General features: G+C 37.8%; 1 protein-coding gene across 2 annotated transcripts in view; it reads left to right on the top strand.

Annotated features, from left to right (window-relative positions):
- LOC145770245 (uncharacterized) overlaps positions 1 to 18,935 on the top strand; it is a 47,732-nt gene that overhangs the window by 14,596 nt on the left and 14,201 nt on the right. The window contains exons 2-21 of one of the 2 annotated variants that reach the window (XM_082581842.1): positions 4,399 to 4,595; positions 5,156 to 5,237; positions 5,815 to 5,958; positions 6,263 to 6,329; positions 7,184 to 7,326; positions 8,002 to 8,074; positions 10,012 to 10,193; positions 10,972 to 11,070; positions 11,742 to 11,808; positions 12,365 to 12,393; positions 12,476 to 12,587; positions 13,720 to 13,843; positions 14,346 to 14,416; positions 14,780 to 14,935; positions 15,283 to 15,331; positions 15,552 to 15,620; positions 16,011 to 16,123; positions 16,413 to 16,516; positions 16,779 to 16,979; positions 17,374 to 17,594. In XM_082581842.1, coding sequence (XP_082437968.1) covers positions 4,399 to 4,595; positions 5,156 to 5,237; positions 5,815 to 5,958; positions 6,263 to 6,329; positions 7,184 to 7,326; positions 8,002 to 8,074; positions 10,012 to 10,193; positions 10,972 to 11,070; positions 11,742 to 11,808; positions 12,365 to 12,393; positions 12,476 to 12,587; positions 13,720 to 13,843; positions 14,346 to 14,416; positions 14,780 to 14,935; positions 15,283 to 15,331; positions 15,552 to 15,620; positions 16,011 to 16,123; positions 16,413 to 16,516; positions 16,779 to 16,979; positions 17,374 to 17,594 — 2,303 coding nt within the window. Of the gene's footprint in view, positions 1 to 4,398; positions 4,596 to 5,155; positions 5,238 to 5,814; positions 5,959 to 6,262; positions 6,330 to 7,183; positions 7,327 to 8,001; positions 8,075 to 10,011; positions 10,194 to 10,971; positions 11,071 to 11,741; positions 11,809 to 12,364; positions 12,394 to 12,475; positions 12,588 to 13,719; positions 13,844 to 14,345; positions 14,417 to 14,779; positions 14,942 to 15,282; positions 15,332 to 15,551; positions 15,621 to 16,010; positions 16,124 to 16,412; positions 16,517 to 16,778; positions 16,980 to 17,373; positions 17,595 to 18,935 lie in introns of both variants that reach the window. The other variant, XM_082581841.1, reaches the window with a different exon arrangement.

Raw genomic sequence — 18,935 nt, 5'->3', positions numbered from 1 at the left:
GTTCCAAATCCAGCATTTAGGTTATTGTTAACAAAAACAACTAATCAAAGCAATTTATTGACAGTGCGCCTTATAATCGGATGCGCTGTATGGTCCGCAAAATATGGTAACCAACTGATTGAAATATCAAAAATAAACAGAGAAAATGAATATTTTTTGTTCCAAATCCAGCATTTAGGTTAATGTTAATCAAAACAAAATATAGTTGAACATCATTACTAGACATGGAGGGTAATATTTTTAATTCAATTGAAAAGCAACTTGATTCATACACTAAAGGGGTTTTGACCAGTAATAGGTGGTCAAAACTGCCCGGTTTAAACCAGGTTTTAACCAGTTTAAACCGCTCCGGTTTAAACCGATCAACCCTGGCTTCTTCATGCTAAACATCTGAACATGGCTAAATGGAATCTGCACTACAGTAGAATTTTTCGGAGAGCCTTTTTCGGAGAGTCCCTATTTGGTGATTTTTTTGAATTTTTTTTTGAAAATTATTGGGTAACGTAGCCTAACTATCATTGCCGCTCTTACGTCGCTAAAAGTTGAAATAAGACTGTAACTCATACCCATAACCCCTAACCCTAAAACGGCAATGATATTTCGGCTACGGTACCCGTTGATTTTAAAAAAAAATCACCAAATAGAGCTCTCACCGAAACGAGCCATTCCGTCCAAAGAGAACCTTAAAAAAACAGAGTAAGGATGAGGCAGACAAGGCTGTACTGAGAAAGGAAGATGCAATGAGGAAAGAAGATAGAAATTATCAACCATGCACACTAGTGTGGAAAAAAGTGGATTTTGCTGATGGTGATAAGTGCATTTTCAGAATCAGGGGCCTTTAAATATAAAATGACTTTCACTTCCTGTGCTTTTAAAAAGAAAATTTTTTTGGCCATTATAATCAATTATTTCAGTGAAGTTTTCATGAATAAATCCTAAAGGCACGACTTGTAGGCGCAAATATATTGACACACTTGGCATCCCAGGCAGGCATCCACGGTGTGATTCTGTGCAATCTAAGTGCTGCCTGTAAATTTTTTGTTTTTACTTTGGTTTTTGATTGCAGCTTGTTTTTGAATATATTTTATGCATCACAACCTTATCTGTATACTTTCATTGTTTAATACAAGCTTTTGTGTGGAAAGCATTAGCCTACCCAACAGAAAATAAAATCATGACAATAGTTTTGAATAACAATATATAAATATGCTGTTGGGCCACAAATAATTAAATATGATAATTTATAACCACCAAGTAATCAATAAAATGCATTTCACTCAGAATGGCATTTAAATCACTTTGCACAACAGTGAGGCAACAAATAAGTTGCCAGAAGCCACAGAGTAGGTGTCAACTTAGCATGCGCCTACATCCCTGCAAGTCATGCTCTATAATATAGTATCTATATAATACGATAAATCATAACAGCGTACCATAGGATTTAAACATGGATTTTTGCTTTTCAGGTGTCCTGCAAAGTTAGTTGTCAGAATCAGGCTGGTCACTTCCAGCACAGTGAGGAGAGACCGTTTGCTTTCTCATTTTCCGTGTATAGTAACATTCACAGAGAAACACAACCATCCATTGGCATCACGCACTGCGTTGAAACAACTCAAAAGTTTCCTTAGAACAAAGAAGGTGTTTTTTAATTATCATGGACTTGGTTTTGCTACCACAACTTGGAACTGTCAGCATTCAAAATTTTCGACTATGATGTTTGTTTGTCGTATCCAGGCTTACACCGGTGGTTGAAGATTTAGATTAAGTGGAAGGGAAGGCAAGGCAGCCAATCTTCGTGTCCACCTTCAGGCATGCCTTTAAGTGTCCTGTCAGAGACACAGTCGCATGCTCTTAAGCGGTCTCGAACGGCGCCCTTTCCATTGCCGTTCCAACTTCCAGGGTTCTCGCCAGTCGCCACTTGGCTAGGCAATAATATGTTAATACTATGATTGTAAACTAGATAGAAAAATCCGTCATTTTTGCATTGTGAACATGATGTAAAAACGATGCATTTTGCTGTGTGGTTATGACCATGTTAATCCAACGGGTCTGCTACTATACGGTTAGTCCGATTCGGTGAGTTCCCTATTCGGTGATTTTTTGAATTGTTTTTTTGAAAATTATTGGGTACCGTAGCCCAATTATCATTGCCGCTTTTACGTTGTTTTAACGCCGCTAAATCTTGAAATAAGACCCTAAAACGGCAATGATAATTAGGCTACGGTTAAAAAAATGAAAAAATCACCGAATAGAGAACTCACCGAATAGGAAACTCACCGAAACGGGCCATTCCGTAATCCAACTGTAATGTTACAACATAATCTTGAAGGTTAAAACCTAAAGGAAGATTGGTTGCATGGACTTAGCCATTCTTAAGTTACCGAGCTAACTGTGTCAATTTTACCATTTTTATGCAAATAAATTTCACTTTTGTGATCGCTGAAGTTGACTCTGATTAAATGCGATAGTGATTTTTATTCAATATCTAGTTCACACAGGTTTTTTGTTTAAATATTTTTAAGTAAAGCTCTCAATTACTCCATGTATAAGGTAATGAAAAAAAAAGGATTAATTCCGTTTGTCTCTGCTAAGTTGCGTGTTTGTAAATGTGGAAGATTCTCACATGGAATTAAAGCGATAGATAACAATAATACTCATCAACACATGATTTGGTTTTCGGAAATGTTAGACCTATTTTTGGGTATACTCATTGCGAAAATGCAATCGGTATATTCATCATGATTGTTTGGTTTTCGGCATAGCCTATTGTGTCCATGTCATACTTTCTTATGTTCGATTTACAATGCACGGTACAGCAGCACTGGACGAAGCTACACTAACCTGGCTTTCCATCACCTGCCCTGAAATCTAATCAATCCTGTCATACATGAAAAAAGGAGCAGCATTGCAGCCAGTTATGGAGTCATCGTCTTGAGCCATTCATCAGACAAGGCTCTGCTATTACGTAGTGATTGAGAAATGGTCATACAGGCTTGATAGTGGCTAGAAACTTGACTCAGTACTTAGTTTCCCAGATCAACGTTCAAGGTGTTGCAATTGGCGAAGAGGAATTTATAAGCATTTTTCATGTCACCCACATACGCCGCATTTAAAAAAGGTTACCAATAACGAAAACAGTTTGTGACATAACTAGGAAAAATTGAAATAAATTCTCTAAAAAAAATATATGGTTTGCCATTTCGTAAACTTTTGTTTTTTTCTTGTCGGTTGATCACGTTTCTCAAATTCCGTTCTAATACTGAAAGGAAAGCACTTGTTTTTATGAAGCTAAACACAGTAATGTTACTCCATTTAATTTTGTGGAAGCAACATGCGATATCAAGTAACAATGATTTGGTTTCAGTAATCTTCTGTTGCGAGCTCCAAGGCACTATTTTTTGCAGTCTTTTTATTTCATCCTTTTAGTCGCTAAACAAACCCAGACAGCCAAGTTAGAGTTGGTTGCATAATCGTAAGCGCCTGGTTTGAGTTTTTTGGGGATGCAAAATCAATGACGTCATAAAACATAATGTCATGAAGTGGTGCAGTTTGGGGATACTTAGATGAGTGATGACATGGTGAGTGTATGTAATTTATGATATATGCAATCTAAAATCAATGAAAACGCTATAAAAGCGAACTAGTTGTGTAACAAAAATTGCCACAGGAATTTTTCTCTTTGTTACCTGGTGTACTGGTGGTACTATTACAGCTTTTTGGTCTTTTTGGGAAAGCAATGAAAGATGAGAAAATATAATTTTCCAGAAGTCAGAGTTTTTTTCATTTTTTACCCACTGATATTCTTGTAACTCAGGTCATGTGGCGGAGCAGTAAAAGACTACAAAATCTTATTTTCAAAAATTTCAGTCAGAGTGTTAGCAATGATCGGCAAAATGTGGAAATAAATTTCCGCGTGATGTGACAAATCTAGCCGTATTAAGTTATAAAGTTAGAAAGATTTTGTTACAGACTAAATCAATCTAATCACCATCAAACTGTGTTTTTGCACATAACAAAACATTTTATTTGACTGCCATGAACCCAGGCTTGTGACCATTTAAAATTCTAATTCATTTTTCTGAACACCTTCAGTTTCGGAAGGGCATTTACATTCATGCCACCTTCAGTTTCGGAAGGGCATTTACATTCATGCCACCTTCAGTCTCAGAAGGGCATTTACATTCATGCCACCTTCAGTCTCAGAAGGGCAAGGATCATTAAGCACTTGCGTTTATGACATTGAAATATGTGAAGGTTAACTGAAATTTGTTGAACTGATTGTGATTAATTAGACCAACATAAAAATTGGATTTAATCTCCTAGATACATCAATAATATCATAATAACTTACGTAGATATGCATAACTATTTTTTTTAATCATTATTCTCTCGTTGCAGAAAGAAACTGACATGGACTTGGGACATCACAAAGCAGTCTTGACCCGGATGTGCAGGATATGCGGGACGCATTGCAATGATCTCAAGCCTTATTCAGCTGTTCACTTTACAAGCACATTTGCTGAAGACACAAAGACCTTGGGAGTGGACACATCTGATGATGACCCCACAATCCACCCTCCTGCTATGTGTAAAAAGTAAAAATTTTTAAATGATCCACTCCACTGTCAGTCAGTACACTGTCCAGTGACTCTTTCATTTCATCCGCTTTCCGTTCATTACGGTTGAGATATAATTGATACGCTGCTTATGAGTTGCTGTATACATGTCATAACTCGGATCATGGCACTTTATCTAACAACGTTTTATTAAAAATGTCCATTTGCTTCAAATATAATGTCATTGCAGTTCGGAAAGAACTAAGAATGCTGACTTCATCCATTGAAAATATACGTCGTCGATTTCCGTCTTTGTTTTTTCGATAAGATGTCGTTTATGAACTGTCAATTTAATGAAGTGACGTGGTACCTTAGAATGCGTGATAACAAAATAATCACAAAAATTATAAATTTTTATATCATCTTACTTGTGTATATTTGTGTTGTTTTTTTTTTGACATTTATTTTTTCGTTGTAATGTTTTGTTTTTGGGCAGCAGAGATTTGGCAATCATTAATACAGTGGTGAGTGAGCGCTCAGCCGAGTGCTGATATTCAGGAAGATCGCTGTTTCTACATACTTTTGTCTTGTACTTGCAGGTGCATAGGTGAAGTTTGCAGAAGAACCGATAAGGACCAACCTTCTGCACCTGTGGAAACCTTTCACTTTGAACCTCACAAAGTGAGAATTTTTTTACAGCTTTCTAAGAAATGCAAGATTTATACAACGCAGTTTTTGTGTAATTTTGTCAACTTTTTATTTGACAAAGGTTAATGTATTCACGCTCTGTTTTCTACATATAATTGCAAGTTTCTTTTTATCAGGGGTGTTTACTGTTTACCCTTTTTTAGTATTGAGCACGTCCTATATACGAGTGACTTTGCGGCTACAGATGTTTTTATCCTTAAAAAAGGGGTACCCTTTCAAAGCAAATATCGCTGTTTCCTTTCCCTTTTACTCCAATATAAGTTTTACCTTTAAGGGCTGTTTATGGGCTATAGATTGCACGCCCCTTTTTGAACCGGACAGGTTTCAAAATATCTTGGGTGATGATAAATTATTAGCAATGGTAGCCTACCTCGGTTCTAGTGGCTACGGAAATGTCCGTGAATGTAAGTTTTGAAAAAGAGTTCGTGTTGCACTTGTTTGACATGGCGAAAAGATTACTGTCATTTGATAGCCTCACACTAACGTACAGTCGTACACTCATGGAATCTGTCATCGTGTCCTTTTAGTGGTTCTCATTTTTGTGTTTTAGGAAAAGGATTGTGAAATTTGCAAGCATCCTTGCAGTGCATGTCTTCTTATACCCGACTCAGTGCCTGCGGAGGGAAGCCTAGTTCAATATAAGATATCTGAGGAACAAGCGGTGAAGGAAAGGCATAGACATCTCATGAAATCTGTGAGAGAAGTTGATTAATCGTACTGTTTTATGCCATGTTTACATCAAAAAAATTTAAAGGCCTTTGCACGGGCTGATTTTGTCCATTTGCATCTAAAAGTACTGGTTTCACTTGAAGCAAAATACGCCGCCAGTACAGCGAATAACAGATTTTTACACTTCATACAAGTGAATTTTTGGTAATTTTACTTTATTTCTAAATTTGTTAATTCATCCTTTATTGCTTCAATGCCAAAAAGAATTGTTTCATTTCATCATAAGAGTTATATTGATTTCTGAGTGATTCTTAAACTTCGTTTTTCAGATCATTCAGCTGACGTCAAAACTTGCACCAGTTAAATGTGAAAGCGAAACATTATCCGCTTATTCGGGTAAAGTATACAATTATCCAAGGATTTTAGTTATTGCAAAAATAATATAACTTTTTCATGTAATTTTGACACAAGTTCAAACTTCTAAAGTTTTAGTTGAATTTCCTGGTGGGTCCACTCTCAAAATGTATACATTTGTAACTCTTCAAAACAAAGAAATATATAACAGCTTTAGATTTTAAAACGAAGTTCTTAAGCCATGTAACTAGCGTACATTTCCGCCTGTCGACATGCAGGACTATGTACTTGATGTTGCACCAAAAATACTGATTGTTTCAAGAACTAACTTGAGATGTCGTAAAAAAAATTTTGACTCCGGCATTGCAGCCCTAGCACTGTAGCAGCGCAGCAACTTGGAACGGCGGCAACATTTTCATCACCCATTCGACAATCTTTGCAGTTTAAAATGGCCTTGTTTTATTTTTATTTTTTGACTAACTTACAAACTAAATAAGAACAAAAGTTTTACCATAGCACACAAACTATGCAAACCTTGGGTCAACTACAGGTTTAATTATTTTCAGGGACAACATTCAGCATCAGCAAACTGGGGTAAATTACCCTTGATTGGGTAAACTGGGAATTTCTGGGGGTAATCTTGGGAATTAGTTGTAGGTTTGTTAAGCACACTTTAAAAAAAAAATTTCCGTCCACAATGCCATCAGAACATGCCAAATCGTAAAAAAAATTATTATGCGCGTTGTTTTTCCGGTTTTGATACTTGACTCTAAAACGCACTGGTTAAGCGTATAACATAACCTTTTAATCTGCGTATGTAAATTAGTAAGCCCCTGTATGTTTGTTTACCCAACAAGATATCTACTTTTCCCAACAACCATCTTTTCTGTGTTTAGAAGAGCACAGCACGCCTTGTAAGCTGTGCGCCTCTCCTTGTCCGTTATGTGGTATGACGTTACGAGACGCGTCTGGATCCTACCTCATTCGGTGCAAAGCCATAGCAACAAGTACTCGCGTCCTTCGCACGCGCAAGCGAAAGGTACAGTGGAATGTTTGCTTGAAATGGACTGAGCGAGAAAGCATTGAAATCAGCTTGCAACGTTTGTCTATTTTACATCGACAAAGTTTACCAAAAACTTCTGTAATAAACCACATCGATACTGCAATAAATACGTTCAGCAAAACAGCATCTGCCTCAGGTTGATGTTTCTTTTGAAACTACATCAGCAGATATTATGTTGTTTGGCAAGCGCTGTCTTGGACAGTTAATCGTTTCATTGTTGTATTGATTTAACGTCTGCAGATGTTAATTCTTCTACGTCTGCTGACGTTGAATCTATGTAAAAAGGGACTGATTTGCTGGCTGGAATGTAATTTGTGCTTGTTGTTTAAAAACGATTAACCGGCTCGGTGGTTTAGTGGTTCGTGCGCCCGCCTCTGAATCGGTAGGCATGGGTTCGATACCTTATCGGGTCATACCAAAGACCTTTTTTAAATGGTACTGAATCTAATTCTTGCTTGGCACTGAGCAATGGAATGGATTCGGGTAATAATGTACTCAGTTGTGCTTCTATACGGCTGCATTGACACTGTCTGCTGTGTAAAGCGCTGAGGAGCAACACATTCTGCGCTGGATACAGCGCTATGTAAAAACAAACATTATTATAATCTTAATTGAATGTCACTTTATGATGTTCTGGTCTTTCATTTACAGATACCCGTGTATGACGATAAAGAAGAAGAAGAAGAACCTGTTGCTTCCAAAAAAGCCAAAAAGCCAGATAAAAGTAACTACAGAACTTATTCAACACTCCACTTTACCGAATAATGTAGTTTGTTATTTTGCGTGAACAGGAAATTTAGAGTAATTATTACCAGTATCTTATTCCCTTTCAACTTAAAATTTGCAATTAAAAGTCGTTTTTTATCAGAACGAAAGTTATTTTCTGGAATGAATTTGTAGCTGGTATAATAAAGCTGTCAAAAGTTAGCAGTGTAGGCTAGTAATGTTGAACTGTATGGAGGCTTGACATGCCCTGCAGTTATGGAACAATCTATTTTAACAGAAATGGGATAAATTACATCACAGTCAAAGCTCTATAACTCGAATCTTTGAAGCGTTTTTACTGCCCTCAGGGCATATGCGCGCTGTCTATCTCGAAATTACTGATAACAGCCGATAACAGCAGCACTGTTGCGTAACAAAGTATGAAGGATAGCGTAACAAAGTGACCCAACAAAATGATCAGAAATGAACGTACAGTGGTGAGAACTAAGCACAGTGGTATGCCCGGGGTAAAGAGAAAGCTGATATCACGTTCAATAGATGAAAAATATCAAGCTGTGCTAGAAGTAGAGAAAGCTACTAAAAGTAAAACGGACATTGCGAAGCAGTTTGGAATCCCGTTGAACACACTTTCAACATGGATGAAATCCGCTGACAAAATCAAAGATTCGTGGCGGTCGGCAGGCAAAGGGTCGGCTAGGAAACGCGTAAGGCTTTGTCTATACGCGGACTTGGAAGACGCTATGCTTATGTGGTTCAACGAAGCTAGATCTCGAAACATACCCTTGTCAGGCCCCATCCTGCAAGCTAAAGCTGCCAAACTTGCAGATGAACTTGGCCATGCTGAGTTCAAGGCTAGTGATGGTTGGTTAAGCAGATTTAAACAAAGGCATGAAATCATCTTCAGAAAGCTTAATAGTGAGGCAGCCAGCGTTCTACCGTGTCAAACAGATACATGGACTAATGTTGCATTGCCAAAGAAATATTCTCCAGGTACTGCATACAGCGCTGATGAGACTGTTTTTTTTTTTTTCATGAACTTTTACCTGACAAATTCTCAGACAAAAAATCAGTCGCTTTTACGTCTGCAGACGTTGCATCAATGTAAAAACGACTGATGTGTTGTCTGAGTTTCTGGTTACGAAAGGTGAGAAATGTAGCATTGGTAAAAATCAAAACAATGTCTAACAGTGTTGGTTTCTGCCAACATGGTTGGCATTGATTAACTCCAATTGTTTATGATTTGCAAGTCACAAAACCGCATTGTTTCATAAATGGTAAAAGGCTGCCAACAGATTATCGTATATTATGTAAGGATATTGTAGGCTATATTATATATGGCGGTGTGATGGCGCAGCAGATTAGGCGTTGGCTTTCCAATTATTCGAATCTGGTTCGACTGCCAGCTTAAGCTGGTTGTTGGAAAACACCGCTCACCCCCACCCAGGGTGTAATAAATTGGGTGGGCATACTGAAGGAAAGGCGGCCGAGAAAAAGGAACTGGCCACCCTGCTCTCGTTAGTGCCGAAGGCTTAGTAAAATGAGAACCTCATGTTCTCATTTTCCAAAGCTCAATAACTGAGTATGGGACCTTTGTCCTTTACCTTTATTGTATATTTTATTAAGAAATATATATTTTTAAATAAATATTCGTTTCTAATCAATTTTGGTTTTTTATGAACGCCCTTTGGCTTCCAGACCTGGAATATTCATGTCACAAACTGTGAGCACTATAATGACCCATGGGCTCAGAAACCCACGCCTGCGACCTTTGCAAAGTCTCACAAAAAACTCATACCGCCATTAGGCTTCAAAAAAATCTACTGTTGGTTTCTGCTATTTAGATTGATAGGATTGCCAAATGACGACAGCCCAAATAAGACGGATGCCAATTCGATCTTAAACTATCAAAAATAAAATTAATTCATTAATTTGCAGCTGTACCGATCAAAGACGTTGCCATTTTGCCAAAGATAAAGTCAATCGACCCTTGCTTGGTCCATAGTCCCAATATGCTTACCTTCACGGGACACGATGGGAAAACATATAAAGTACCTGTCGTCTCCAACGCAAAACCTTCCGCTCCCAGGAACAATGCATTGAGCCAAAAAATTCCTCAGGTGCCGAAAAATGTGCATATACCCAGACAAAAACTCAACCACTTTTCACATTGATTTAACGTCTGCAGACGTTGAATCAATGTGAAACTGACACAAACAACTTTATTTTTAATTAATTTTTGCTGCAAAATATTCTGGCTTTGTTTGCTGCATGGAGCACTTTATTTGCAACTGCTGAATTTTATCTTTGGAATATACACTTGAATAGATATAAAATACATCGTTACCTTTAAATCAAAGTCGACTGTGAGTCCATTCTGTTTTTTAATTTGTTTGTGCTTTTGCAGACTTCGAACAAGTTGAAATTGTGAAGTTTATTGCATATGCAGTTTTCCAATTTATGCCTCGGACCTCAGGGTCCTCAGACCGAGTTGACACATTCAGTTAGAAAACAGATGAACTTTTGTAAAACCTAATTTGTATACTGCACACTATATACATTAGCTAAGTTTTAAAAAATTGTACCTTAAACGTATCTCTAACATAGAGTAAACTGGCTTTTGAAGCCTGCAGTGTCGTAATTGCGTTATATGTGTCTTCAATAGTAGATAGCTTAAGTGTTAAACAAAAGACAGTATTAAAATCTAATCACGTAGGACCCTCAACTTGTTCAGTCCGGTCTGTACCAGAAACCTATATAGCACTTCACATTGTAAGAAAACTTAAAAGAATTGCGAACACAAGAAACTGCTGTAAAAATATAAAGTCATCCCAAGAGGCTTGGATAATGGATATGATCATCGGAACTGATTGTAACATTCTGTACGTCTTGTTCCAGGCTTCTATCAAGCAGACGTCAAATGAATTTGTGTGGCCAGTAACGTCATTAACCAACAGTGTGGTGGCGTTGGCACCTGCCGCTTCATCTGTTTCCATTGTAAGTGAAATTTACACCATTTCTTTTCTTCAGTTTTTATTTTATCAGTTCTGCATGAAACGTAGATGTTGTTGAAAATGGATTTTGTTCATTTACAAAACAAAATAGCTCTATGTTCCGCTTAAAAAATGAAATAGGCTACTTTTAAAGGGGTGATTCTGTTTCAACTGTCACTTAGATGAAATCACTCCAATTCAAAAATTGAGATGTTTTTGTGATAAGTTAATAACGATTTAAGTTTTCATAAACGTAATGGCGACCTCATTTGCAGTTTTATTAAATGGAATAATTTTAACTGCCATCGAGCATTCAAGGACACCCACTGCTTGTTGCAATGCAACAGGGCGTAGAAGTTTCTCTTGCTCAAGCTGTACGTTTTAGGCTTAACATTGCAAGTATTTTTGGTCTAGCTCGAGTGTTGGATTTGGTGTGTTTCAGTTTGATTTGTTAGTGTGCGGTCTGGTACTCATTCTCAAGTTGAAAACTTTTCGACTTCATTCTGCATAACCTTTTTGTCCTGATTCACAAAAAGTTTCTAAAGAAGAAGTAAGCAAACAAGTCGATGTGTAGTGGAAAAAGTGAACAATTTGGTCGCCTAAACCAGGATTTTTTTTCTCAACATTTTATGTGCTGTTGTGGCAGTTGGTGAAATGTTTTATGCTCGTTTACAGGCTTCTGCGTTTTCACAAGTCAAGCAGACGAAAGTGCAGGTGTCTCCTATTGAGCTTCCATCCAAAGGTATATCCAATTCATTGTTGCTTTGGAGTTTATGGCTGAGCGAGCTACATACTTGTAACCTTTTGCTTAAAGTTAAACATATTTCAGACAGCAAATCAGTCGTTTTTTACATTATGAGTCAATGTAAAAAGCGACTGATTTGCAGTCTGGGATGTCCGTTTAAGGTTTCAATCTTACAAAAGTTTGCCACCTTTTTTCGTTTGTAACTCGACTGATAGTGATATGTATCTCATATTGTAGTGACTATTTTCTTCATCAGCTGTTCTACGTTCTTGTCACGTTGATAACAAAGGCAAAACCTGAGCATTTGCGCTTAATGACGTTTCTTGTTTTAGAGATATCAGAAAGTTTTTTCTTCGCATCAGCTCACCAGAAAAAATACAACTATTTTCTTGGTAGATCGTCACTAATCGTTCTGCTCTACTTGATAAACAAAAAAATTGAATCATTCTTAGTTTGTTCTTACCACACCCACACTTCTATGAGGAGAAGAGTGTCACTTCTCATTGGTCCGAAATTTTATTCCGTTGTAAAACGCTTTTTTTTCTATTTCCAGCTCTAATCAAACCAAATCCACCAGATAGGGTGAGTTCTAAATGTGTTTTTCCATCTTGCTGTTTAAAACCAACACTCTTTTACCCATGCGTAAATCGTCATTACATTTCAGCAAATCCAAAAAGCCACCCCACCGTACAGGCGTATCTCCACCCGAGTGCCTCTCGACTTCCAAAACTCTCAAAACATACCGAAGTACACCACTCACAGTGTGGTCGTGCAAGGTGAGCGTGAGATGGCAGCAATCATTTCATATCTTCTACAAATTCTGAGTTTGGTTCTGGTTTTTCAATGACCATGGAACAGCTTATCACGTTTGTGTACTGCTTCCTCAGCCTGCATAAATTCCTTAAGCATGCATAAATTCCTTCAGCATGCATAAATTTCTTCAGCCTGCATAAATTCCTTCAGCATGCATAAATTCCTTCAGCATGCATAAATTCCTTCAGCCTGCATAAATTCCTTCAGCATGCATAAATTCCTTCAGCCTGCATAAATTCCTTCAGCCTGCATAAATTCCTTCAGCATGCATAAATTCCTTCAGCCTGCATAAATTTCTTCAGCCTGCATAAATTCCTTCAGCCTGCATAAATTCCTTCAGCATGCATAAATTCCTTCAGCCTGCATAAATTCCTTCAGCATGCATAAATTCCTTCAGCTTGCATAAATTCGTGTATTGTCATATCAATGCACAATACTTAGTTTGTTTTGTGTTAAACTACTTCGTCTCGTGACTTTTTAAAAGATCTTAGTTTAGAAAGTTCAATTTGAGTTTAATTGTGTATTTTAATGCCACTTGACTTATAACAGAGGTATATTTTTCTTCACACGTGGCAGTCGCAGTCAATTCATCCAAACGCTTAATGGGCGATATTATTACTTCACAATCATCATCATCTTGAATATTTGTTTTCTTGAGCTCAAACGCTGTTTTGGTAATTTATGTTTGAATGTCGACTGTGTAGTCTCGTCATGTGAACCTCAACTGACGTTGTACAGAACGTGAGTTCAACACCCACTTAGCGCAAGGCCGCTGCGTCGGTATGTGTCTTGTCAGCACTTAAGTAATCAACTTTGGTAGAGAGTATGTCTTATTGTACCGTAAACACACAAAGCCCGGTTCGATATCAAATTTGTTTTAATGTAATTTTTCGGTGAATGTTTACAAATAAATACGTTAAATCTGGCTGCGTTGCTTAGCTTTTTGTGTATATGATGCTTAATACTATCCTGTGTGTAACTGTGTATACAAATATTGGCTTCCTTGCCTTCTTGATAACTAAAATCGAATCTTCTGCAGCCAGACATTAACCTTGATCAAATTGAATATTAATTAATGAAGCCACTCAATTTCAGGGAAATCTGTCACAAAGCGTTCTGTCGAGTTCGGGATGGCGCCGCGTACTGTGGCGAAAACCTTCCATGACTTGTACAAGAAGCACTGCTCGCTTACTGCTTGCATACGACAAGCTCTGGCTATGTATGTTTATCTCTTACATGTTATGAATATCAACTAGTGGCCTTTTTACTCTCGGTAATTGCTCATATGACTGCGATGTGCGCCGTCTTTTTAACGTGTAATGTGGACTTTATAGAGCAGTGTTATTCAGCCTGTGTGCCGTGGAACGTTTTGTAATTTATAAGAATAACCTCTTGGTGTTAGAACCCGGCCTTGCTGAAGATACTCTATCCATGGGATAACGATAACTGATAACATTATTGTATTTGTCTATTGCCTTGGTGATACAATAAGAGTGATTGTCATGTTAACAAAAAACAAACACACCCATTGCATGAAAATTTATACAATACTGCATTTTAAAGCAACTTTGTTCTGTAGTACGACTGGAGCCTTTTTTTTTTATCGTTTTATTGTGTCACAAGCTGAAAAAGTTTGAGAACTAACTATTTTAAAGATGTCTTTGCCATTAGCTCTGTGCTTCTTGAGTCTTGGCATTTTCATTCTTCGTTGATTTTTCCAGGGCTCCTTTGCTCAAGTACAAATACAAGTTTATCAATCCAGTTTTGCCTTCGGAACAGTGCATTTTAATTGGTAAGATTAAGTTTGTGTCACGTTTTCTTTCATGAGCAATATCTTTTTTACAATTGTTTTTGCACTACCATACGTTACCAACAAATCACTCCTTATTTTACATTGAATTCAAGGCTTGTAAACGTTATATCAATGTAAAAAGTAGGGCTGATTTGCTCGTTTGGCCTGGTGCTCAAAAGCATTAGCAACAAAACCTTAACCGGTAAATACCAGTTTTTCAGAGTCACAATTACGTTGATCATCATAAATCAGTCGTTTTACATTTATTTACCGTCTGTAGACGTTGAATCAATGTAAAAAGCGACTGATTTGCTGCCTTGGCTTGTGACGAGTCTCCGTGCAAGTGATTGTCATTTGCTCCAGGCGTTCTTTCCGACCGAGACACTGACGATGAGGTGAACGTGCAACTACAGAGACTCGACAGATTTGTCAAGGAGAACCACCTGGCTAGTCGTGCCTCGGCCGTTGAGGAACTGTTGTATTCGCCCCTGCAGAATATCGGCCAAACGTTGCAGGACGGTGAGGGTCAGTTTCTGTTTGTATTTAATTAAGTGTTTGCACAAAAATGTTATTATATTTCTACCATAGCGATCTATACCCAGACAACAAGTCTGCAGACGTGGAATCAATGTAAAAATGACGGATTTTGCTGTCTGGGTGAAGGTTGCCAAGGCTGTGACGAACAATTGCTGCAAAATTGAAACTATGTGAAGATAACTTTTCTTTCATAAAAAAAATACAACTACAAATAGTATCAGACTGTTCTACCAACTCGTGGTTGCTAGGTGCATTAGAGATGCGTGTATTGATGTGGGATTGACTATCATGACTCGTGAGTGTTTGAATTGCACGCTTTGGCTTTACAGGCCTAACCAAATCAGTGAGCCACGGTTCTCCTGCTCCAACATTTTCAAGGTAAGTTCCTATTTTGAAAGAAATTATCCGATTACTTTTGTTCTAAATCTTGCCTTTTTGGTTATGTCACGCACGTAGTCTAATATTTTAAGGAAAATTCACAATCTTGTATCATATTTTTGCTGTGGTAAAAACAAATTCGACTTGCCGTAATTGTCGAGTTTCCCATTGTTGTGTAATAATCTGTCGTTGGCAATCATTAAAAACCGGTTTCATCCAGTGACGATGAACGCTTGAATGATGACGTCGGAGAGCAGATCTCAGAAGCGAGCCAGCAACAATCCAAAACGTAAGACCAACAGCCATTTATTGTTGCCTACTTCGCATGAAACAGATTTTTTAGCTGAGTAAGCTTCTGCTATGTTCTATAATAGTGCATGAGTCAGCAGATATAAAGCAATCCATTTTTGAGCCAGAAATCAGTTTGTTCAACTCGCGGTACGTGGTGTAGGGAGAGTGCATGCGGTGACTTGATCTTCTTTTGTGTATACCGGAGACGTATTCATGAAATAAATGAAGCTAATTGCTTTAAGTTATAACCTTTATTTTCTCCACTGTCTTAAAAAGCAACTGCAACATAGAAAAACAAGCAATATCATACCGCCGTTTTCTATGATACGTTCATTGTGCTTCCTGTTGAAGCTGCTTGTTGCTTGAACTTGGGTATTTTCTAAAACAGGTATTCTTGCGATGTTTGCAATAAGACGTTTTGTACACTCTTTCGCTACAACCGTCACTGCGACACCAACTCTCACAAGCTTGCCGTTATCACAGTCAAGAAAACCCAAGCAGGTGCCTAGTGGCAGACTTGTAAAACAAAAATTTTGTATCGTTTTCCAGACAGCGAATCAGTCAATTTTTACATTGATTCAACGTCGGTAAAAAGATACTTATTCGCTGTCTGAGTAACCGCACCATCCGGTTTCGTTTAATTTGGTTGTGCTAAAGAAGATTGTTTAAGTGCGTGGACAATTGATCAGTGTATGAGGCTCAATGATGTTCTGCTATCTGGTTTCATTTTGACCAGGTTTTAGCCCCGTAGTGTGGGAAAACAGTTTTATTTTAATTATTACTTTGACAGTTGTTCAGAAGATGGGAGACAATGCCAAAAATGGACGCTCATTTTTTTCCAGATCGAAATTGACAAGAAACTATTCTGAACTTCTCTACCAATCTTACCAATCGGTAAGAGACAAAACTTTTTTCATTGAAACGATTGTTGGATTCATTCTAACCTAAAATCGATCGGAAATTCTTTTGCAATCTAAATTCATTTCAAGCCAAAAAAGCAACTTGTTGAAACAAAACTAAGCAAAGCCTTTCGTTTTTAAATTAATTTAACTTCTGCAGACGTTGAATCAAAGTGAAAATGACTGCTTTTGTGGTCGTGCAACGCTTGTTTTTTAAGTCTCAACTAAACACTGACCGTTTTTCTCGTCACCCTCAGGCGTCCATGTCCAGCGAAATGCCAATTGAAACCGTGTACAAATGTTACATTTGCTCCAACCAAGTATCCGGCCAGCTCCGCTTTATGAGACACTTGTGGAAGCACAAGAACTCCCTCCAGTTCCCCTGCACTTGGTGCGGTCGCAATTTCAACTCTTCCGCGCACATGCGCCAACACATCATGAGGAAGTCTTGTGCCAAGGTATTTGGGTTGTCATTACATTTTTTCTTGGAGTAGTTTTCTGAAACCATTTTGAATATAAGAACAAAATGGTTGGAATGACTGGTTAATGTAATCTTAAAACAAAAGAACCCAAAATGTAGATACGAAATTCATCTTCAGCAAACGTTTCTAAAACTTAACTGTTTTCATTTTCAATAACTGAAAACAATAGTTTACTGAACAGCTGAAAAGTTTAGTATCTACATTTTGGTTCTCTATTTTTTTACTACATTTTTAATATTAAAACTTATCAGTGACACCACTACAGTGAAGTGTTGTTGAACTCCGGCTCTATTGCATTATCCATCCTTTGCCAACGCTTTGTTCATGTGTGAAACATATTTTGTTGCTTAACAATCCATTGTTTCTTCAGCAAGGAACCAGCTCTTCCTCTTCGGAGCCGACGAAGCTCCACCGCTTGACTGGGAAGTACACGGGAATCGTTCCTCATCATTACAAGCCGTTCACTATGCAAAAGTTGCGAGGGGACGAAACTGTGTCGGTAGCCAAGTGCAAGTTCTGTTCTTTTGTTTCGAAAGACGTCATGGCCATCGTCTGTCACGGAAGAAAGCACGTGGGGGATTACCCTTTTAGGTTGGATACCGTTGAGACAATATCACAGACAGCAAAATCCGTCACTTTTACATTGATTCAACGTCTGCAGACGTTGAATCAATGTAAAAATGACGGATTTAGGTAGTAGGGTGCGGTGAAAAATTAAAATTTTAGAATTTCAACAAAAAGTATGTCTTAAATGATGGCCCTACACCTAAAAACATGTCTGATGGTGTTTTGGAGTTGTTGCACCCCTAACTGTCCGTGCAACCTTGGAAAGGTGTATGCGGGGGGGCCAAAATTATAAAAAATAGCATAACTCATTATCCATGCGTCGTAGAAAGTTATCTTTTGGCTCTATGGAATCAGAAACACCATGTTTCTATTTGTTCCAAGAGAACTTTTAACTCTAAGAGCAATAGAATTTAAGTTACGTGTAAAAATCGAATTTCAGGCCCAAGAGAACGAGAAAAGTTCAGAACAGAAATCAGAGTAAACGAAGAGAACTTTTTCAGCTGGTTGATGCGATTTATTTTGATGGCAGAAAGGATTTAACTCTAACCTTGGTAAAAGAACAAACAGGAAAAACTTCAATGTCTACACAATTGGAAGAACACTACATTGTTGTTGTGGGTGAGCCAGAGGACTTAGTTTATTCGACACACTTTACAACAAGCAATAGTAAAGGAGAAACACTTGCTGAAAATTTGTATAATGTCTTGTCAGGAACTGATCTGGAGCATAAACTGAAAATTATTGGTTCTGATGGAACTGCTGTGAACACTGGCAATATCAATGGCTGTATTGTAAACCTGGAGAGACACCTTCAACGCCCATTGCAATGGGTAATTTGTTTACTTCATTGCAATGAACTGCCATTACGATTTTTTCCTTACTAGATGGTTGCACAAAAAGTCCTGACAGCTTTTCTGGTGCAATTGGAAAAGAAATTGGCGGTTCAGTTTCCGAATGGCTTATTGCAGAGTTTCAGCCACCACCATATTCCACTTTTCCGACTTTACCAAATGACGTTACTGATGATCTAAGTTCAGACCAATTCTACGCTTATAGAATTTGTTGGTGCATCATTTTAGGAGAAGTGGATGAGGATTTGAGATTTATGGAAGTAGAACCTATCGTGCACTCGCGGTGGTTAACTCTTGGATGTAGAAGATCCAAGAACCTTAAAGTTTTGGCTGAATTTTGTTTGAAAGTATATTTTTCTTCTTGGTTTGACATCAAACTGAATAACAAGATTTCTGATGACAGCAAGAATTTCTTCAGAATGTTGACGACGACGAGCGTGTTATCAAATTTTAAAATCAGCAAGTAAAAGATGAGGCCTTGAAAACTCTTCAAAGAAATGCTTATTTTGGCCAC

Source organism: Aplidium turbinatum, chromosome 5, assembly GCF_918807975.1.
Source record: "Aplidium turbinatum chromosome 5, kaAplTurb1.1, whole genome shotgun sequence".
NCBI lineage: Eukaryota > Metazoa > Chordata > Ascidiacea > Aplousobranchia > Polyclinidae > Aplidium > Aplidium turbinatum.
The sequence above is the reverse complement of the archived record's forward strand: the minus strand, read 5'-3'. Positions and strand labels throughout refer to the sequence as shown.